The sequence below is a fragment of the Vulpes vulpes genome, chromosome 7 (assembly GCF_048418805.1).
Source record: "Vulpes vulpes isolate BD-2025 chromosome 7, VulVul3, whole genome shotgun sequence".
Taxonomy (NCBI): domain Eukaryota; kingdom Metazoa; phylum Chordata; class Mammalia; order Carnivora; family Canidae; genus Vulpes; species Vulpes vulpes.
In genome coordinates, this window is record NC_132786.1 from 97,434,366 (window position 1) to 97,455,460 (window position 21,095).

A 21,095-nucleotide genomic window follows, 5' to 3' on the forward strand; every position below is an offset into this window, starting at 1 on the left:
AGTGGCTGTTAAAGCTGAAAGCTGCTACTCTTGTCTTGGAGGGGGTTTAGCATAGATATTGGAGAACTTGTGACAAATGGGGGAGGAGCAGCCCAGAGGAGGGGGAATAAAAAGGAGTGAAGGGTGGTATGAAAAGGTAGTGGTGAGAGGATGGTGGATCAGATTGGCTGCAGTTGCTAGTTATCCTGAGGCATTCATATGTAGCTTAAACTTCCCTAATCACTTTCAGACACCTCCACACAACACCCTCAAAGTCTGAAATCAGTAGCTGAACTGCAGTGAGAGCTGCAAGGTTCACAAAATACTCAAGAAGCCAGAATGAGACAACCCAGAGAGAAAATCCCAGCAATTATCCTCAATCTTTCTTCAATATAAGATAAACTCAAATATATCAGATGTGGGATGCAGAAAGCCACAAAGTGAGCAAGCAGGTCTTCTACTGAACTTTTCCTCAAATTCCAAGAAAAAAAACAAGTGGCAGGGTGTGTTTTCATTCTTTTTTTTATTTTATCTTATTTCATTTTAAAATAGAATGACCCGAGGTCGTTCTATTATAAAGGGACATGGCTGAATAGGTAGGAAACAAGACTCCCCATTGTGAGTTCTTCTGATGGCTTTGGCGAGGATCATGGAGATGTCGATCACCTGTGTTTTGGAGCAGTGCTTCATCTTCTCCTCCTGAGGTGTGATATTCGTGACTACTACTGCTTCAAAGCATGCACTGTTGATGCGAGGAATGGCCGGGCCAGAAGAGATTCCGCGAGTCAAGATTCTGTGAGTCATTGACTGTTGAGTCAAGTTTCCATGAGTAAACTCTGGTGGCTCCAGCTGAGAGAAGTTTGTCAGCTGCATGACAGATGGTGCCACAGGTGTCAGCCATGTCATCCATGAGGATAGCCACACGGTCCCTCAAGGCTCCCACTAGCACCCTAAGGTCCACGTCATTGGCCTTCTTCTGTTCCTTGTGAATCAAGGCGAAGTCCACGTTCGACCTGTCAGTGATGGAGGTCACTCTCTTGGCTCCCCAGGGGCATCTGTCTGGTGAGACGACAGTGTAGTTCCTCCACTCAGGGATACTCTCCCTTATGCACTTGAGGACAGCTGGCTCTGCATGCACATGGTCTACTGGGATGCAAAAAAGCCCTGAATTTGAGAAGTGTGTAAATCCAAGCATGTAAAGCCCTGAATTTGAGAAGCATGTAAACCCATGGGGATGATATGATCTGCACCTGCTACAGACAGCATATCTGCAACAAGCTTGGCAGTTATGGGGGCCCGGCTCTTATCTTTCTTACCCTGCCAGGCATAAGGGAAGCACGGGATGACTGCAGTAACCCAATGGGCAGAAGTGATCTTGCAGGTGTTGATCATGATCAACAGCTCCATTAGGCTGTCGCTGGTGTGGCCGCAGCTGCTCTGCACCGTGTAGACGTCCTCTCCTCGCTTGCTCTTGACCATTTCCACGCAGGTCTCCTGGTCACTGAATTTCTTGGTCACCAGCCTGCAGAGCTCCAGCCCCAGGTGGTGGGCAATTTCCTGGGATAAGTCCTGGTGGGAGCTGCCACCGAAGATTTTGATGTCTGGCGTTATGGTCAGTAGGTCGGGCACTCGTCGGCCAGCGGCCTCCGGTGGGACCGGGACCGCAGCCTGAGTCAGACCCGGGACCAGCCAAGGCCTTCGGGTTGTGCTGGCTCTGGCCACGAGCTGCTCCACGGTAGGAAAAGCTCCTGTTTCACACTCACTTCACACTCTGATAAAGTGCCCAAAATCAAGTCTTAGGCAGCCCCGGTGGCTCAGCAGTTTAGCACCTGCCTTCAGCCCATGGCATGACCCTGGAGACCCAGGATCGAGTCCCGCATCGGGCTCCCTGCACGGAGCCTGCTTCTGCCTCTGCCTGTATCTCTGCCTCTCTCTCTTTCTCTGTCTCTATGAATAAATAAATAAAATCTTAAAAATAAAGTTTGGAAATAGTATAAATAGTTCATGGGGGGTGGGTAATAAACATACAAAAAATGCTAGTTACCAGGAAAATGCTAATTATTTTCACACATCAGACGCACCAAATCTATGAGATAGATAACTCCTCTATTGTAATAAAATGGGTAAGTGTGTAAGTTTTGCAAGGGAAATTTTCTTGTGTATAACCTTTGACTGGATGTATCTACTTCTAGGGATCTATTCAATGGAAATAATTGCAGGCATCCTGAAAATGTATTGATGGTGGTATTTATTGCTGTATTAATTCATTTGATCAATATTTCCTGAGGTAGTCCGAGTGTCAAGTGTTGTATCATTTACAGAATATAAGATGGTGAATGACAAATAGTAATCTCTCTAGAATTACTCATAATAGCAAAATCTGGAAAATAAGGAATGTCCATTAACAGGTAAATTATCATATAATGTATTATATGCACATAAGCAGCCATTAAAGAAATTGACTTATGTGTAGTCATATGGAAATATCCCCAAGGTATTTCTAAAAAATCCAGTCAAAAAGATATGCATAATATGAAATTTACATATTTAAAAGTAATAGTCAAAACATCAAGTCATTATGGGGGTTCTTTCGTTGTGATTATCTTTGGAGAGGGGAGTAGTTTGGTGGAAGTTTGGGATGAAGGGCTATCACATTTTATTGCCATCTGTTAATATAGTATTTGCACTTGCATTACTTATATAATGAAAAAAACACTAATAAAATATATAAAATGATTAAGTGTCAGTAAATTTTAAGTACATAGCTTCTAAAGTGCATTGAGAGTTAGAGTAATGGGAAAGAAATGGAATGCAGCAAAGATATGAGGAATTTCAAGAACAAACTGTGTCATAAAAATAATGGAGGCATCAGATATAGATCATACATTTTTATCCTGCTCATTGTGTGTCTGACATTTGGTTCTGAAACATTTTGATTTAGCCTAAAATCAACCATTTTTTCATATTTTGAAATTAGTAAATAATTTGCTGAATATATTTTCTCACCCCACTTTTGAGCTCCCCCGCTGGGTTGGGTTCACAGATGGGATAAGCTCAGGAATTAGAGTAGGCAACAGAAATGGGTAAGATTTGGCAATGTCCATGAAACACACTACTTTGCTAGAAAAAAAGTGTTTTTATATCAAATGTGCTATTATTATAAAGCCATATAAACAGCCATGTCAAAAAGACCAATCAAAATGTCCTGCTGCTGATCCAGTCACATCTCCCAGTCCTCAATTCAGACTCTTCGTGGTTGACAGTGCATGCCAGCTAATTTCTGTCCACAGCCCTCCATTCATGTTCCTTCCTATCATAAAATCAGCAGACCCATCTATACTATGTAATTCTCCTCCCCGGCCTGACTACATACAGTGATTTCTAAAGAAAATTCTGTGGCTTAATTTAGCAGCACTAAAAAGTACTTGCAGCTTCAATTAAAATGATTTTTCTCTTAGCGTTCTCAATGTGTCACACATTTTTCACTTTTTAAAGCAACAGCAAACAGATTTTTAAATAGACTTATTATTACCTAAATAGGACTGAATGCTAATGTAAACATTAAAAACACATAGTTGGTTGCATTTTCCTTGAGGTGTTAAGTAGGAGAAATTTTTGTCTTGCTGCTATTTTTGCTCCAAGTTCTGGCTGTTGCAACACCTTATAGTTTCAGGGATTTGTCTAAAATCATAAAATGTTAAAGATGGAAATGGCCTTCGAGACCTTCCAGTCCAACATCCTGATTCACAGACATAGATATGAGGCCCAGAGAAATGAAGCAACTTGACTGGGATCTAACAGCTAATTAGAGGGCAGAGTGTGCACTAAAATGTGGGATTCTTGAATTTCCAAATAGGGTTTTTTTTTTCACTATTTCATTTTTCTTTGGGGTTTATGAGAATGAAGGAAAAATTTAAAAGTCCAGCAGAAATTTTCGTATAAAAATGTTACTTTTTTTTATTATCAAACAACTACAAGGAACAAAGTCCCAAACCTGAGACTGGAAAACTCTTTAAAAAATTATTTCCTGAAATGAGCGATTGGTAGTGTCATGGAAATATTTTTATTACTCTGACTGAGAATCTGAATCTACTAAGGAATCTGTAACGTGAATCTATTGCAAGGGGATTTAGCTCCTGTTTACTTTGGTCTCTGTAGGTTGAGAAAGACATCTATTTTATCATTGGCTGTTTCTAACAAAAGTTACAAGTAGGAATGATGCTTATTGAAGAACACATTCTCTGTATTTAAGACATCATATCTGAATAAATTACTCTGGATAAATAAATTGTGGTATAGAGAAAATACCTATCTTTCTCTTTCCCAAGGCAAGCATCTTTAAATGTCATCTCTACAGATCTGTGAGCATTGCTATATTTTGAAGGTCTTTGAGTCAATACCCAGAATACATATATATATATTACCTTGGAAATAGTTTCTTGCTTTACTGATTATTCTTTTACCCTTCACAATTCCAACATAAATAATTCAAAGAGAGAGCCTGATGCAGCTTGATCAGCTAAGGAGAAAAGAAATCCAGTCAATTCTTTTAGAAAGTGGAGAAAAACAGTTGTTGTATTTTAAGCAAAATAAATGCTTTCACTAAACATACTTGCAGTTGACAAAATGCTAGATGTTTAGGTGGCAATTATAGTTCTTTGATAAACTGTCAAATCTTGTCACAACACATGTTACAAACAAGGACAGATTTAGATGTCCTTTATGACAGCTTTGTGTAGGTTGAGAATGTTTGGCAGTTAATTTCAAACAAGGAACATATTTTTCTTTCCAGCAGTTATCTGCTTGTTTATTAGGAAGAGTTTCTTTGTGCCTTTAATCTTACTTGTTTGACTCACAGTTCCAGATCATTATTGTAACATTACCTTACCTCATTTATTTTGTTCATAATAATCATCCACAATACTTTGAGAAAATTTCCCACAGAGTTTTACATTGGTAGAAAAGCTTTAAACTTTGTAACTTTTTACAATTAAAGTTGAGTACTGTGTGCGTTTCCTGAGCTTTTAGTTGGAAATCTGTCATTTTACACAATAGATGTGAAGATAGTGATTAGGTAAACAAAGCTCAGTGAAATAAATAGGAGAAAAGGAGAAAATTTTGTGATTCAGAAATGCCACTTTAACTCTGAGTATATTATTGTAGATGCATGGGGATATTTTTGAAACGCTTTCAAATTTAAAAAAAAAAACTTCGGGAGAACTTGAAAATCCTAGTCTGAGATAATAATCTTGGAATAAAAATGATGGTACATCTGCTGAATAATATATAATTGCAAAGATAGATGAAGCAGTAAATGGAGAGATTCCATAATTAGTAAATTGCAAATAAGGAATATCTTCCTAATATTTGTGTGAAATATTTAAGTCTTTTGAAGCAGTTTTTGATGATGGATCTTTCTCTTCTCGTGTGGAATATTAGTTTCATGAAATTAGTGAAAAGATACTCATGTTAATTATATTTTGAGAAAACACAAGGTCCATTTATGCTATTCAAACCTACTTCTGACATTTAAGACATTTTATTTTTTCTTTTCAATTGTGACCATTTATTTAATCCCCATAATAAACTTTAAGATCAAAGTTGAGTGAGGTGTGGTTTGGAATGGTTCAGTGGTTCTCAAACTTGAAAGGCATCAGGGTATCTAGGAGGGACTGTTAGAATATACATTCCTGAGCCCTGTCCCTACAGTTCTCGGTTAGTAGGTCTAAGGTGGAGACTTAGACTTTGTGTTTTACTAAAATACTGGGCAATGCTAATGCTGCCCTTCTGGTGACCACACTTTTGAGAACCACTGGTTTATATCATCAACATTTATTTTGCCATTTGAGAAAATAAAAGGCATGGTTGGTTTATTACTCTTTGATTCATTTCTCTAGCTATTCTGATGTGGCATTTTAATTTTGCTTCTTGATTTTTTTTCTCTTCATCGCCTTCTTTTCTGTGTATGAGTTTTGTTTTGAAATATCACATAATTCTTTAAAAACTATAAACATACACACTTCAACCTAATATTTTGACAAGTACATGTAGGTTATGAACTCTTATTATTTTGGGGATTTAAAAAATCCATTAGGCATTTGCACATCTAAAAAGCAATTTCTACCTACTAGCCCAGTAAAAATTGAATGAAAATTAAGAGGCTCTCCTGTTTATGATCGAATTTCCCTTCCTTGAGTTTCTTAAAGTATTTGCCACTGAGAAAAATCTTTTGTCATACTCTGAAGACCATTTGGCTGTTCATAGGGATACTTAGCATTGTATAGGGTAAATATTTGCTAGGTTGATTTGATGTTGCCCCTTGGGAGGAAGTCATTGTGTATTAGTTTATTTAAGAAAAAATAAGCAAACACAAAAGAGTTTCTTCATCAAATATGTGTTAGAATGAGTAAAACCTTAAGGCCTCCCTATTGTTCTTCCTCAAGGATATACTGGCTCTTCTTATCCCTTCATACTTACACTCAAATTTTAGAATCAGCTTTCAAATTTCACTAAAATTTTTGTTAAATTTTTATTGGAATTGCATTAAATCTATGAATCAGTTTAGGGGGGAAATTGACTTTATCATATTAAGGTTTCCAATCCATGAACATACTATTTATTTCCACTTAATTATTCTTTAAAATGAAAATAAGTTTTCATAATCTTTCTGTCGAAGTCTTCCCTTAGAAGTATTTTTCTGTATGTTTTCTAAGATATTTCCAGATACTTAATTTTTATATGATCTGTATGGTATTTATTGAACATTGTTTTGTCTAACCATTATATAGGAATATACCTGATAATTTAAATATTGTGTCCATTATTAAGACTTATTTGTGATTTTTAGTGGTTTCTCTATAAGCCATTATATCACCTAGAAATAAATAGCAATTATGGTTCTTCCTTCTGTTCCCTGTACTTTTCCCTCATCTGGGCTTTTGGTGGTGGCTAAAATCCTCTGAAGTCAAACTGACTAGAAGTGGTGACAATGGTCATTCTTCTCTTGTTCCTAATCTCAAAAGGAAAGACTTTTAATATTTTTCCATTAGGAATGATTGTGTGTTGCATTTTATCAGAAAATGCTAGATTAAGAAAGTCTTTTCTATTATTAGTTTGCTGAAAGTTTTTTTTTCTTCAATTAAGAAAGAGGCTTAATGCTAAATGCTTTTCCCACATCTTTGGAGATTATAATATGATTTTCTTGTCTTCAACTTCTTAATATGGTAAATTACAGTGATTTCTCTTCTAATGTTAAACCGACCTTCCATTAATGGGATAAACCCAATTTTTTTTTAAGATCTTATTTATTTATTCACGAGAGACAGAGAGAGAGGCAGAGACACAAGCAGAGGGAGAAGCAGGCTCCGTGCCGGGAGCCCGACATGGGACTTGATCCCCGGTCTCCAGGATCACACCCCCGGCTGAAGGCAGCGCCAAACTGCTGGGCCACTAGGGCTGCCCACTTTTATTGTTTTTTTAACAAAATTTCCTATTTCATCTTAATTTTCAAATTTGATGATTTGATGCTTTCCATAATATTCTCCTATTGTATTTTTAGTATCTGCAGCATCTTTAACATGGTTTCCTTTGTCATTTCTAGTATTGAATTTTCGTAACTATTCTCTTTCTTTTTGGTCAATTTCATCAGAAGTCTATTGATTTTATGTTTGAAATTGTTCATACACTCCTCACTGGCTGCTTGTCTTAAACTTGATTGACTTTAAGATTATTTTTATTATTTCCTTTACCTCTTCATTGTGTTTATTTTGGTGTACTTTCTTTAAACTTTGTGAGATGAATGCTTAGCTTATTATTAATATTTAAAGCTATATATTTTTTCTAAGTAGTTTTTTGACTGAAGGTTTGAGTGTAATTTTTTTAAAGATTTAGTTTATTTATTTGTTTGTTTGAGAGAGAGTGTGTGAGAGCAAGCAGGCATGGGAGTGAGAGGGACAAGCCGACTGCTTCAGAGTGTGGAGCCCAAGGGGCCCGATCTCACCATCCTGAGATCACGACCTGAGCTTCTGGAATCAAAAGTCTGACGCTTAACCAACTAAACTACACATGTGTCTCTGTGTGTAATTTTTTATAGTAATTCCTGTGGGTATTCAGGGAAAATTATTTTCCAATTTTAATGGCAATTTTTTCTTTGTTCAAGGGCTATTTAATTTTTTGATTAATTCATATGTAGGAAATTTTGATATCTTGTTTACGGTTTCTAGCTTAATTATACTGTAGTCAGAACACATGCTCTAGGTGTGATTTAAGTCTTTCAAAATTTACTGAAAGATTTTTGTTATCCTAAGTGATGACTTTTCATAAATATTCCATGTGTGCTCATATGTACTCTGGAGTAGTTAGATAAACACACATTAGATGTGGTTTGTTTGCAATGTTATTTATGTACTCTGTATCTTTACTTATATTTTTATCTAGTTCATCAAATACTAAGAGAAATATGTTAAAATTCCAACAGTGATTGTTGGTATACATCTGTCTCTCTTTACAAACCTTTTATTTCTCTGTATTTTGAGTTTATTGGCTATCTCCAAATGTAAATTCCTGTAACTTTTTAGTTTTTAAAGCAAAACTCTTTTTTTCTAGTAATGTCTTTCACCTTAAATTCTATTTTGTCTGGTGTAATATGATTACGTTAGCTATCTTTTGAATAGTATTTGGTTTATTTTCCTATCTTTTGGCTTTAGCTTTGCTGCTTGTTTATGTATTAGTTGTGTTGCTTATAAATTCCATTTAACTTCATGTCTTTTAACTCGATTTATCCCTTCCTAACACAGAGTGACCAGGTATTATCATTTTTCTTCCTTCTTTTTTTTTTTTTTTTTTTTTTTTTGCTTCCACAGTCACATTGCTATGGTTGTTTATATAATCAATGTTCATTTAAGCATATCTACCTATGTATTACTCTCTTTGCTCCTCCTTAATTCTTGCATCTTAAATTTCCATTTGGGATCACTTGCCTTCTACCTAAGGTGCATCCTTACAAATTTTCAGGATACTGCTAATGAAAAACTCTCATTTTTCTTTCTGTGATATCTTCATTTCACTCTTATTCTTGAAAGACATTTTTGCTAGGTGTATAGCTCCAGGTCATCAGTTATTTTCTGTCAGTGCATTGAGGCCATCATTTTCCCTTTCACTGGATTCTGTTGCTGTTTAGAACTCAGCCTACTTTGAAGTTACTCTTTTGAAGTTACTACATTTTTTCCCCTTTAGCTGCTTTTTAAGATTTTCCTTCCCCTTTCTTTCTTTCTGATGCAGATTCACTATTAATGAGTCTAGGCATGGAATTTTTTAAAAATAATTACATGTTTGAGATCCATTTGTTTTCTTGAATCTGTGGATTGGTGTTTTTCCTGGATGGTAGGAAAAAATCTCCTTACTTTTCTTTTTTCTTTTTTAGATTATTTATGTATTTATTTGAGAGAGAGAGCACGTGCGCACGCAGAGCGAGAACACGAGTTGGTGGGGAGGGGCAGAGGGAGAAGCAGAAGCAGGCTCCCTGCTGAGCAGGGAGCCCAGTGTGGCTCCATTCCAGGTCCTGGGTGGAAGGCAGAGGCTTACCAACTGAGCCACACAGGCGCCCTCTTACTTTTCTTTAAATATTAACTCTGTCCAATTCTCTCTCTTACTACTGAAACTCTAATGAAACTTAAGATATGCCTCTCGTTCAACTTCCCATGAACCTTTCTTTCATAGTTTTTTTTTTTTTTTTTATGCTGGATTCTGAATCCCTTCTTCTGACCTATTTTCCAGTTTACTTATTCTTTTTTTACCTGGGTCTATTATGGTATAAAAATAATAGATTGAAGTTATTTTTAAAAAAAATGTTTTAGAGCAGTTTTAAGTCAAAAAAATTTGAGAAAAAGGTAGATTATGAAGATGTGTGGGCATAGCCTCCCTGATTATCAACACCACTCACTAGAATGGCACTTTTTAAAAATGAAGGTTGAACCTACACATTGTCATCACCCTAACTCAATGGTTTGCCTTAGGGTTCACTCTTGTTGTACCTTTCATGGCTTTGGCCAAATGTATAATGACATGTATCCACCATGATAATGTCATAAAGGATATTTTCACTACCCCCAAATCTTCAGTGTTTTGCCTATTTGTCTCTCCTCTCCTCCCTCACAACAAGCAACCACTGATCCTTTTAGTGTCTCCACAGTTTTGCCTTTTCCAGAATGTGTATTGTTGGAACCATACAGAATGTAACCTTTTCAGATTGACTTTTTTCACTTATTAATAAGCATTTAAGTTTTCTTCATATCTTACCATGGCCTGATAGCTCATTTCTTTTTAGTGTTAATTACCATTCCATTGTTTAGATAGACCAAGTTTATTTATCCATTCATCTACTGAAGGACATTTTGGTTCCTTCCATGCTTTGACAATTATGAATAAGCCTGCTATAAACATCCATGTGGAGATTTTCATGTAGGCATAAAGTTTCAATTCCTTTGGATAAATACCAGGAAGTGTGATTTCTGGGTCATATGGTAAAAGTGGTTTGAGTTTTATAAGAAACTACAAACCTTCTTCCAAAGGGGCTGTACCATTTTGCATTCCCACCAGCAACTTTTATCCCCCAAGGAATAAAAGTTCCTATTGCTTCATGTCCTTACCAGCATTTGGTATTGCCAGTGTTCTAGATTTTGGCCTCTCTAATAAGTTTGTATGTCTATTGCATTTTTAATTTTGGTTATTGTATTTCTCATCTGAAAACATTTGTGTAGTTTTGTTTTCAATTCTACAGGGGCTGCTTTTAGAGTTTTGTTCTCTGAAGCTATCTTCATACTTATTCTTATATCAGACTAATTTTTTAAACCTAGTATAATAGCTGTGTCATAAGATATATCTGTAACTCCAACATATGAAGTTTTTGGAATCTGTATGTGCTGTCTATTTTTCTCACTCATGTTGCCTTTTTTCTTTTTTGCTTATTTATATTTGACTAGGTACCCTCATGACATATGAAATTTTATATGAGGAAATTCCTTGAAGTCTAAAATGAAAGTTTCTTTTTCCAGAAAGAATTTGTTTCTGATTTCTGCATGGAACTGCTACTAGTCTGCGACCACCTGAAACCATGTACAGCATTTAAGTTCCCCTGGCCTATCCAGGGAATATAGCAACTTCTCAGGGATTCCCCTCCTCCCAACACTTTCACCCACCTTTCCAACACTATTGTCTGTTATCTGCTCTGCTCACAAGTCATCCTTCCCTACTATGGACTGTGGGGCAGGTTTATTTCTGGTTCACTATTATTCTGAAGATAGAAAGCTTTTGGCTCCCAATTTAATGAGTAGAAGGTCTCCTATGAGACTCCTCCCCTTGGGCAGGCCCTGGGCCTTAACTTCTAACCCTCTTGACCCATGAAGTCTATAAAACTGAAACCTACGATAATGACAGTTAGTCTTAGCTCTTGGATCAGGAATTTAGGATAAGCCTGTGCTCAGATTCTCTCCCTGAGGGCAAAATTGTGGAGGCAGCAAGCAGCAACCACCCCTGGCAGAGAACACCTGTCCCTTGGGAGAAGCTGTCTCAGGAAGATTACTGGTAGCAGAGGCAGTATCATGGTAGCTGATGAAGAGGCTGGAGTGGATAAATCTGCAGAATCTTGTATAAGTAACGGAAACCTGTAGTCTGAGAAATTATCAAAAATAGCTGTTGGATGCTTTGAGACAGGGATAATTTTTATGAATTAGCTAGTGTAAGATCGTGACATTGTAGTTATATTTATAGTTCTGACATGGTTTTCCCATGTTCTAGGACCTTTAAAATCAAGATTATAATTACATTTATGATAAACTCAAATTTGGTGATAAGAGAGACTAAAGACATATAATGAATATATATTCTATATACTAACTTCTAGTGATTTGTCTTTTCAAATGTTACTTGCAATTGTTGACTTTAGCAGTTTACTTCACCAACAGTCACTTTTTGTGTAAATACATTCTGCTTCATATCCTTATATGTTAATTTACTTCTTATCAATTCAATTCATGAGCTCTTGTTTCAAATAAACTACAATGAAAAACAAGAAACAGCTTATTAGTGTCAATCTGTTTTCTTCCTTTCATAGACATAAGAAAAGAGATTTTGCCAGTGGATAAATGAATTTATGACAATAAGCTATTATTTTATTTCTTGAAAATTATATATTTTTAAAGCAATATTTTATTTTCATTAACTTTGGAGGGTCCTGCTCTGTGTTTGGAGCCTAGAAAAATAGTTATTATTGATGTTTCCAAGTATGAGGAGTAGAATGGAAATAGTTGATTTCTAATTTCCAGTATATTTAATCCAACTGCAGAGAAGCAGTTTGATGTTATGACAAATTTGCACAGGAGCTTTGGTGCCAGACTATCTGGGTATGAATCCTACCTCAATAGCTTCATATCTGGGTGACTTTGGACAAATTATTTAACATATCTTTGCAAAAGTTTCCTCTTCCAGAAAATGGATAACAAAAATAGTACCAACTTCTCAAGACTCTAAGGATTAAGTGAGTAGAACAAATATAAGCCATTAATAATAGTGCCTTATATACTATATGTATATCACACATACTTTATCAATGCTAGCTGTTTATGTATATAGGCTATAGATAGATTTTGAAAATTTTGAAAAGGGATAGCAGAACTGGTCTACATAGAGACATGTTCCAGATTCTTCTTCACTTGTTATTTATCTTTTTCCTGGAGGGGCAAAAACAGTGGAGTAGAGCTTGCAAAGTATTGACTGTTCCTCTTTCTCCCATGGGGTTATATAGTAAGCTGTGATGAGAGGGTCACATGCTGAAGGTATGCCTCTTTAAATAGTTCATGATTCCACCTGACTCCTTGAACTAGAGTGAGTTTTTACCCATGAACTCCTACGTCAGGTGAGGGCCAGGAAGGCACTGTCATCTTATTGCATTTTTATGGTAGCAGGCTCCCTCCATATATAACGATAGATTAAGGTCCCTGGAAAAAACTTTAGTCATATGGCCATGTAGAAAATTATTAGTTAACTAAAAGAAAAGGGTTTCTCATTTTCCTAAGTTGTCTAATAGGGATTAAACGTATTTTAACTATAGATCATAAAATCTCTTGACTATTTCAACATTTAATTCTTTTTTTTAATTTTATTTATTTATTTATTTTATGATAGTCACAGAGAGAGAGAGGCAGAGACACAGGCGGAGGGAGAAGCAGGCTCCATACACCGGGAGCCCGACGTGGGATTCGATCCCGGGTCTCCAGGATCGCGCCCTGGGCCAAAGGCAGGCGCCAAACCGCTGCGCCACCCAGGGATCCCTCAACATTTAATTCTTATAACTACATATTAAGTCTCCGTTTTTAGTATATTTTATAGCAATAAATGGTGATTGGGAAACATGACCTTTCTTGAGATTCTATGATAGTAGACTACTTCTCTCTGCAAGACATTGCTGAAACATTTTGAACAAGGAAAATATGCCTTATTTATAAACATCTTCAGGGAAGGAAATTCCACAGACCCTGTTGATGATTTGCTCTTTCTAAAAATACAAGTCATTTGGGAAATTCTATTATACTTCCCTTAAGTCTACTCTCCTAAAGTTTAATCTCATTCTTGCTTATTCATTCCTCAATAAAGATGAAGAGCAGCTGATATCATCCTCTTCATATACTTGAGAACTATTATTAAAAGATTCCTTTCCTGAATAATCTCATTTTGTCAAGGCCTTCATTAGGGTTTCTATTTTTATAGCCTTTGATAATTTTTACTGCTGTCTACATCTCTCTCTTAAATTTCTTTCTTTTTTTTTTTTTTTTTTTTTAATTTTATTTATGATAGGCACACAGTGAGAGAGAGAGAAGCAGAGACATAGGCAGAGGGAGAAGCAGGCTCCATGCACCGGGAGCCCGACGTGGGATTCGATCCCGGGTCTCCAGGATCGCGCCCCGGGCCAAAGGCAGGCGCCAAACCGCTGCGCCACCCAGGGATCCCTTAAATTTCAAAATCTAAGTAATTGGTACTCCTCTGGGTCTGACCAGTGTAAGTATTACACTGGCTATGTCACCTCACATTCCTAATGCTTAACTACTATTTATACATCCCAGTATCACACTTGCTTTTTTAAGAACAGTAAAAGCATTTCAATGGAGGTGATACATTATCTCTAACCATATATTTGTGTCACAGGTAAACTAAAGCCATTTGAAAACAAGCACCCTCCCTTCACACACACAAAAAGAGAGCATATCTTGATTGTAAATTTTTTCTAATTAAAGAAGTTCTTTAAACAGTTGTTAAAAAAAACAGCACTATGTTCCAGAGCTACTTGGAGTTAATTATGGTTTATTACACATTGAAGGAAAAAAAATCACAGGTTGCAAAAAAAAAATGAATAGAAGTGATTTTTAGCAATTAATTGAATTATATTTTTTTAAAAAACCCAATGTATCTGAAATAAACAAATAGACCTTGGGTTCAATTGTTAGATTTCACCAGTGGTATATTTCTAATCTTTCTACCTTAAATGTGGATTGTGGGCATAGTATTGGTATTTGAAGTCTGCATCTGTCATTAGTATAGGTAAATAAAATTGGGATAATTATGTTATGAAACTAGAACAAAATTGGCAAGGTAACTCAACGAAATTTAATATTTTCTTGATTATTGTATTAGCTCTCAGATTATTTCTTGAATTTATGATTAATTCAAAGAGTACACGGCAGATTGTTTTCTTATTTTAACTCTGTTTGCATGGTAGGTTTATGATGTTGTTTTGTTGAGTGACAGAATTTTACTTGCTTCTTTCACTTGTGTCTTTGTGTGTTTAAAAAGCTTTTACCACTTTAAAAAAAAACATTGCAATCAGAGAAGATTTTCATTAAATCCTTCTTTCCGTAGTTACTCTCTTGTTTTGCTGATGAAATCTTTGTTTACTTTTCTTTGGGAGGTTTAGATTATGGCCAACCATTTACAGCATATCATAATTTATTTATGACTCAAATAAGACCAAAATAAGACCAAATTTATGACCAAAGAAAGACCAGAAATTAGTGAAACTTAACACTTGAAAGGTTCCATATGTTTGGATGTGCTCAGATTATTATTTTTTTTCCCTATAACTAAGTTACAAATCACTGAGATGTAACTTATGTGCAAGCACTGTATGGGATTTCATGAATATTTAGTGCTTTGTTTCTATTTCTAAGTCTGTGAAGTTTCATAAATCAGCACTGTTTTTGCTTGGTTGCTACATAGCTGTGATTTTTGTGCTGTCTCTTCTGTATTATAAAGGCTGAGTTTCATACAATTTGCATATGAAAATGATTTCTGGTAGGTAAGAAACAAATTATGTTGGTTCAATATCAAGGGTTATGATTTAAATATAAGGGAAGCAGGAAATACACATTTACATTTCACCTTAAATCTCCAATTCCTTTATGTTGTTTATAGGTTAGTAAATAATGAGATCTTAAGAATCTATTTCCAATTTCATGAACTGAAATCCAAACTATTACCAAATATTTTCTGTCTGAAAGCTCCATTAGTAATGATTCCTCAGACTTTATAAGTGTAAATATAGACCCTCTGCTATTTCTTGAGATGTCTTGTGTCCTAAACCAGTGATTTCCAATATAACCAATCATCAGTATCATATGGGTTGTTTTCTGAATATGCACATTTCTAAACTCACAACCTCGGAAATTTTTTTTTTTCGGTGGCATTAAAGCAGTCATTCTCAACCTTGGCTGTACATTAGAATCCTCTGGGAGCTTAAAAAACAAAACAAAACAAACCTTGATACCTCAGCTCCACCCTCAGAGATCCTGCTGTAATTGGAATTGGGTCATTCTAAATCTAACTCGAACTCTAAGAGCGTTTCAAGCTGATGTCACTTTTGAGAACCACTACCACTGTTCTAAACAATACACTTCTTAATTAGAAGTATAATACTCAGGGATCCCTGGGTGGTGCAGCGGTTTGGCGCCTGCCTTTGGCCCAGGGCGCGATCCTGGAGACCCGGGATCGAATCCCATGTCAGGCTCCCGGTGCATGGAGCCTGCTTCTCCCTCTGCCTGTGTCTCTGCCTCTCTCTCTCTCTCTCTCTCTGTGACTATCATAAATAAATAAAAATTAAAAAAAAAAGAAGTATAATATTCAGAGTTTCTTATGGTGAATATTGATTTGGTTTACAACTTTACCATTTCATTACCATCTTCAAATTGTTCTTTTGTTTGTTTGTTTTTGAAGTTTTCCTGATGACCCCTGGGATCCTCAGAAGCTGATACTTCTAACCAAATTTTAGCATGGGGAATGTCTGAACCTAGTTACCTCAGCAGGGGAAATAGATGACTTCTCTGAGACGTACTATAGAAGCTGGATTACCTTCTTCCCACCAGGTGGAGAGCCTATAGACAGGAAGATGAGCGACGGTAGAATTTAAAAAAATGACTTTGTTGTGTCCAAGAGAACCAGAAGGCCTACTTTAGCTTGAGTTGGCTCCTTGAGCCTTGGTAATAATAGCTAATATTTACTGAGTCCTTACTATATGCTAAATACTTAGAATCCTCACCATAACCCCCTGCCATTTTACAAGAAAAGAAATAGCAGGCACAGGGAAATTGAATAACTTTCCCAGAGTCACAGTTATTATGCAGTAAAAGCTGGATTTGAACCCAGACAGTCTGATTCCAGGGCCCTCTTGGCTGCCTATCATATCACCTTGACTAAACTAGCTAGACCACAATATGGTATAATAGATATGAATGAAGGGTATGCAAGGAGATTGAAGTCCAATCTCATATAAGCAATGTAACATGTACAACTTACTTGAATTCTCTCACCTTTAATTATCCCATGTGTAAAATGTATCATAATAACATTTTCAAAAGGTTATTGTGAAGCTTTTAAATAAAGGGCTAGCTTGGTACCTGGATTATAGAAGTACTCAGGAATTTATTTCTGTTTTTATAAATTAGCATAGTTTTTATGAGCCCAAAACATAGAAATGTTGAAATTGGATCCATTACCATTCTTCTTATTGGTAAAATAGATGGTAGTTCCATTGTGTGTACATAGATTAGTTGAGGTTTATTCCAACCCTGAAATTCTCTTATTTTCATTAATTGTATCATTCACCCAAAAACGTCGTCTTTACTTGGCAAAATTCCTCCGGTCCTATCATTATGGTTAATCATTTAGTTTGTTAAATAAAACACTTTTTTCATCGATGTGTGTAAGAAAAGCAAGGCTTCATTCTTATGAAATAGCTACATTGTGTACTGGGTAGAAGACTCTTCCTGAGGAATTAATACAGTAGCTCACTTGGAAGTCTCATAACATGGTGCCACATAATATTACTGAAATGGAAATTAGAATACTTGGGTTCTAATTTTCCTGGTTTTCCTTTTTTAAGTACTCAGTGATTTCAGGCATGCTCACTTAACCTCCAAAGTCTTCAGTTATCTCATTTGTAAAATACAGAAATGGTATTATTTATAGTGATGGTTTCTTCCCACTCTAATATCTGATTCTGGATCTTACAAAGTAGAGGCAAAGATGTACTTATATATGATGTATATATGTGAACTGTATATATAATGGGAACTGCAGTTCTCACCCACCAGTTCATCTTTTCAGTTCCAACAATTTCTTCCTTATTCTGACCTCGTCTGTCAAAACAAAGAAGTACGATTCTGTGATTTCCAGCTCCTTATGACTCTATTAATCTTTCCTCCATTATCAGCCAGTTGCCAAAAATGCAACAGCACCAGTAGACATCCCTTCCTCGGTTAGAGTTCTAACAGCTCCTGGAAAATTACTTTATCTTCCATCATTTAGTATTATTTCCTGATTATAGTATTTCTTAAATATTAATTCTTGGATATATATTTGATTACACGGACAATGGAAATCTTTTCTTAGTTCACACACATATACACACATAGAAAAGTTAGGTTAGTTGATAGAAGACTTCTACAAAATATTTTTAAACCTCTGATACTTGCCTGTACCATTTATTTGTATTAGAACAAAATATGACAGCGTCCTATTTAACACAAAATTCTTTATGCTATAGTGTAATACTTCTCAAACCAACTGTGGAGAAGAGAGAGTTATGTTTTTATAAAATATTCAGTCCATCATAGACCAATTCTTTTGTAAAATACAATAAAAATGAATTGCTTGAAAAATATATTTTGAAAAAAGATTTTAAAAACCCAATTTAAAAATTATTTGTTGCAATAGACAAAAACTTATTCTGTCAAATTGCCTTAAAATTATTTGTTTCACATTTTTATTTTCAATGTCTGTATGTCTCACAGACCAATAGAAAAGAGTTCGTGGAATTGTATTGATCTGTGTGAATAAGACATTGAGTTGCACTGATCTTGAAAAGAAAGGTTTTTTTTTATTATCATTTTTTTAAGTTTGAAACACTTTAGGAAAAATAAGTAAATTACATCTATTATGCTGTGATATTACAGTGAAAACATTCACCTCTTCATTTACAGAAAATACTTTACCTTATAATATTTGTGTAATATGAAATGTACACTGTAACTTTTGAACCTTAATCCCTTTGCTTCTCTCTTCCTTATGCTCCTTTCTCAATTTATAACATTTCTTTCAAAGACTAGGTCAACTAGATCAGATTGCCTCCACATTCAGTGACTGGATCCTTCAGGTTCTTTCCGTGGTTAAAACATAAGTAGATATTAAGCCTCACCTGTATTTAACTTTAGTGGAAGCCAATTGTTCAGATCCATTCCTGGTCATGGCTTTTAATGAGGAGAGAATGAGAAAGCCTGGGGGGAATCGAGTAACTCAGGTGTGGTGAAGGGATACTACTAGAAAGGGCCACGTCTGCCTGGGCCACATGCCTAAAAACTCAGCACCAGAGATTTACCTATGATTTTAATGGCAGAATCATTATCTGAGTGGAAGACAATCCAAGACATTGTGATGGTGTCTGATGATACCTTCTATTTATTGTAAGAAAGAATATTTCTCAAGATAGTAATTCTACTGGAAACCTCAAATAGCAAATTAGAAAGATAGAGACAGTATGTATCTTTGAAAGATAGTTGCTAGGTGAATAAATTTTCCAGTACCCAATGAAGGATTCATTTCACAATCAGTTTAAGCCTGTATTTTTGAAGCTTGCAACCGTACTCATCTGGCTAAGAAAAGGATCATAACTACTGAGAGGAAATACAAAGATCTTTCAGAGCATCCAGACTTTACTTCTAAATCTGATCCTTCACGGAATGGATTTTTCCCTACATTAAAAAAAAAAAATCTTGTTTTCTGCCATGGAATTTTCTGCATCGCAGCACAAGCAAGTTAACTATTATAATGCAAAATTTCCCTTTAGGAGGACCCTTGAGAGGCATTTCTCTCTGACAATGCATTAAGATCACTGTGTTTTCCCCTGAGTACATTTGTTTCTATCTTTTTCTTAGCTGTCACTTATTAGATCTGAGACTTTAAACTTTATGGGCCTCACTGTCTCTCATTTCAAAGGCAGGGATGAAAATTTTACCCACCTCATAGTGTTGTGCTGTAGATTAAATGAACTAATATGAATTAAATACATTCATATATCATAAATTTTAGAACAGTGCTTAAAACATAACTACTTAGTAAGTGTAAGCTGTTTTTGTTGTTATCATGCAATTGGTTGGTGATTCTTACAACTATTCATTTTTTCTTTTTTGCTTTTTCTCCTAAGAACATTAGGATCAAATTTGCTTCTTCTAGTAACTGTTCATTATTTTTTTATTTCCCTTATTCTCAATTCTTCATCATTTTATTCTTTATCCTGCTACTTTGCATGCACATCTGCAGGCTGCCTCAAATCTTTCTTTGAAATAAAGTGGTTTATCAATCAATCTGCCCATCAGTCTCCTAAAAACTGAATTATGTATCCACCTATGGACAAGAATTATCTCAAGGACATTTAAAGACTCTGATTGGCTTAAATCTGGTTTCCTGAACCAATCACTTGAAAGGGAGGTGGAATTATTATATTTGACTTGGAAAATCATTACAGCCTTGTCACTGAGGTCAGTCCTTAAAATAGCAAAAGGGAGTGCTGGGATGGAGAATGGAGGAGAGTCAACCTCAATATCAATTACAATAGAGTATCCTAAGTAGGAGAGTATCTTTCTTATCACTGTGTCCTTAGTGCCTTGCACAGTTTCTAGCATGTTATGATAATAAATGAACAAATCATTTTCACCTGGGGAGACATTTTCCATTTGGCAACCTGAGCAAAGGAACCTCAGTTATAGCCACACAATTCCCTTAAATAAAACTTTTATTTTCTAGAAACAAGATCTTTCCATCAAGCAAAACTCTAGGATGCTTTTCATGATTTATTCCCCGGCTAATTCACTTAGGAGGACTCTTCCATGCATACTCTGTGCCCTAACATTATCAAATCATGGAGGATCTCTAAAACCAGCGTGGTTTTCCACTCAGACTTGTGTTTGAACATGACATGTTGATTCCTCTATCTAGTAAAAGCACTTATTTTTAAGTCTGGACCTAAATCTCCATCTCTCTGTGGGAAGATTTTTTTGCTGACTCCATTAGATAGAACCGGACATGCCAACGTTTATGACCCTCCATGCCAGGTATATGTCCTCATTGTTGTATTTTCTTAAGTTGCTGCCCAGGCAATGTGTGCCAGAAAAGGAGAACAGGTTTACAATCAGGCAAAACTAGGTTGGGTTCTTTTTAGCTGTGTAACTAAATCCTGTTACTTAATTTTGCTGAGAGTCAGGCTACTTGTTTTGAAATGAGGATAGTAAAGTCTGTTTCATGAGGTTGTTGTAAAGATTAAATTAGGTAGTATATGTAAAGGTCAAGCACATAACTGGTGCTCGGTAGAAATATAATAGAGTAGGCACTTTATAACTAAAATGTATTTAACATTATTGCAAGATTCTTGAAAAAGTGAAGATCATGTAACAGATTTATGATGATAGGCTAAAAATCAATATGAACTTCAAATTGAGGCATTAGTTTTTAGAATTAAATTTCTTTTAGGGTTGTAAATATGAAACGGGTGAATTGTGATTTTAATTTCCTTCTAAATAGCA

General features: G+C 35.6%; 1 protein-coding gene across 1 annotated transcript in view; it reads right to left on the reverse strand.

The window, feature by feature from the left end:
* Positions 1-551: 551 nt before the first annotated feature.
* PRPS1L1 (phosphoribosyl pyrophosphate synthetase 1 like 1) overlaps positions 552-21,095 on the reverse strand; it is a 34,682-nt gene continuing 14,138 nt past the window's right edge. The window contains 4 exon segments of the mRNA XM_072762722.1: positions 552-584; positions 586-772; positions 807-1,143; positions 1,182-1,727. Coding sequence (XP_072618823.1) covers positions 552-584; positions 586-772; positions 807-1,143; positions 1,182-1,727 — 1,103 coding nt within the window.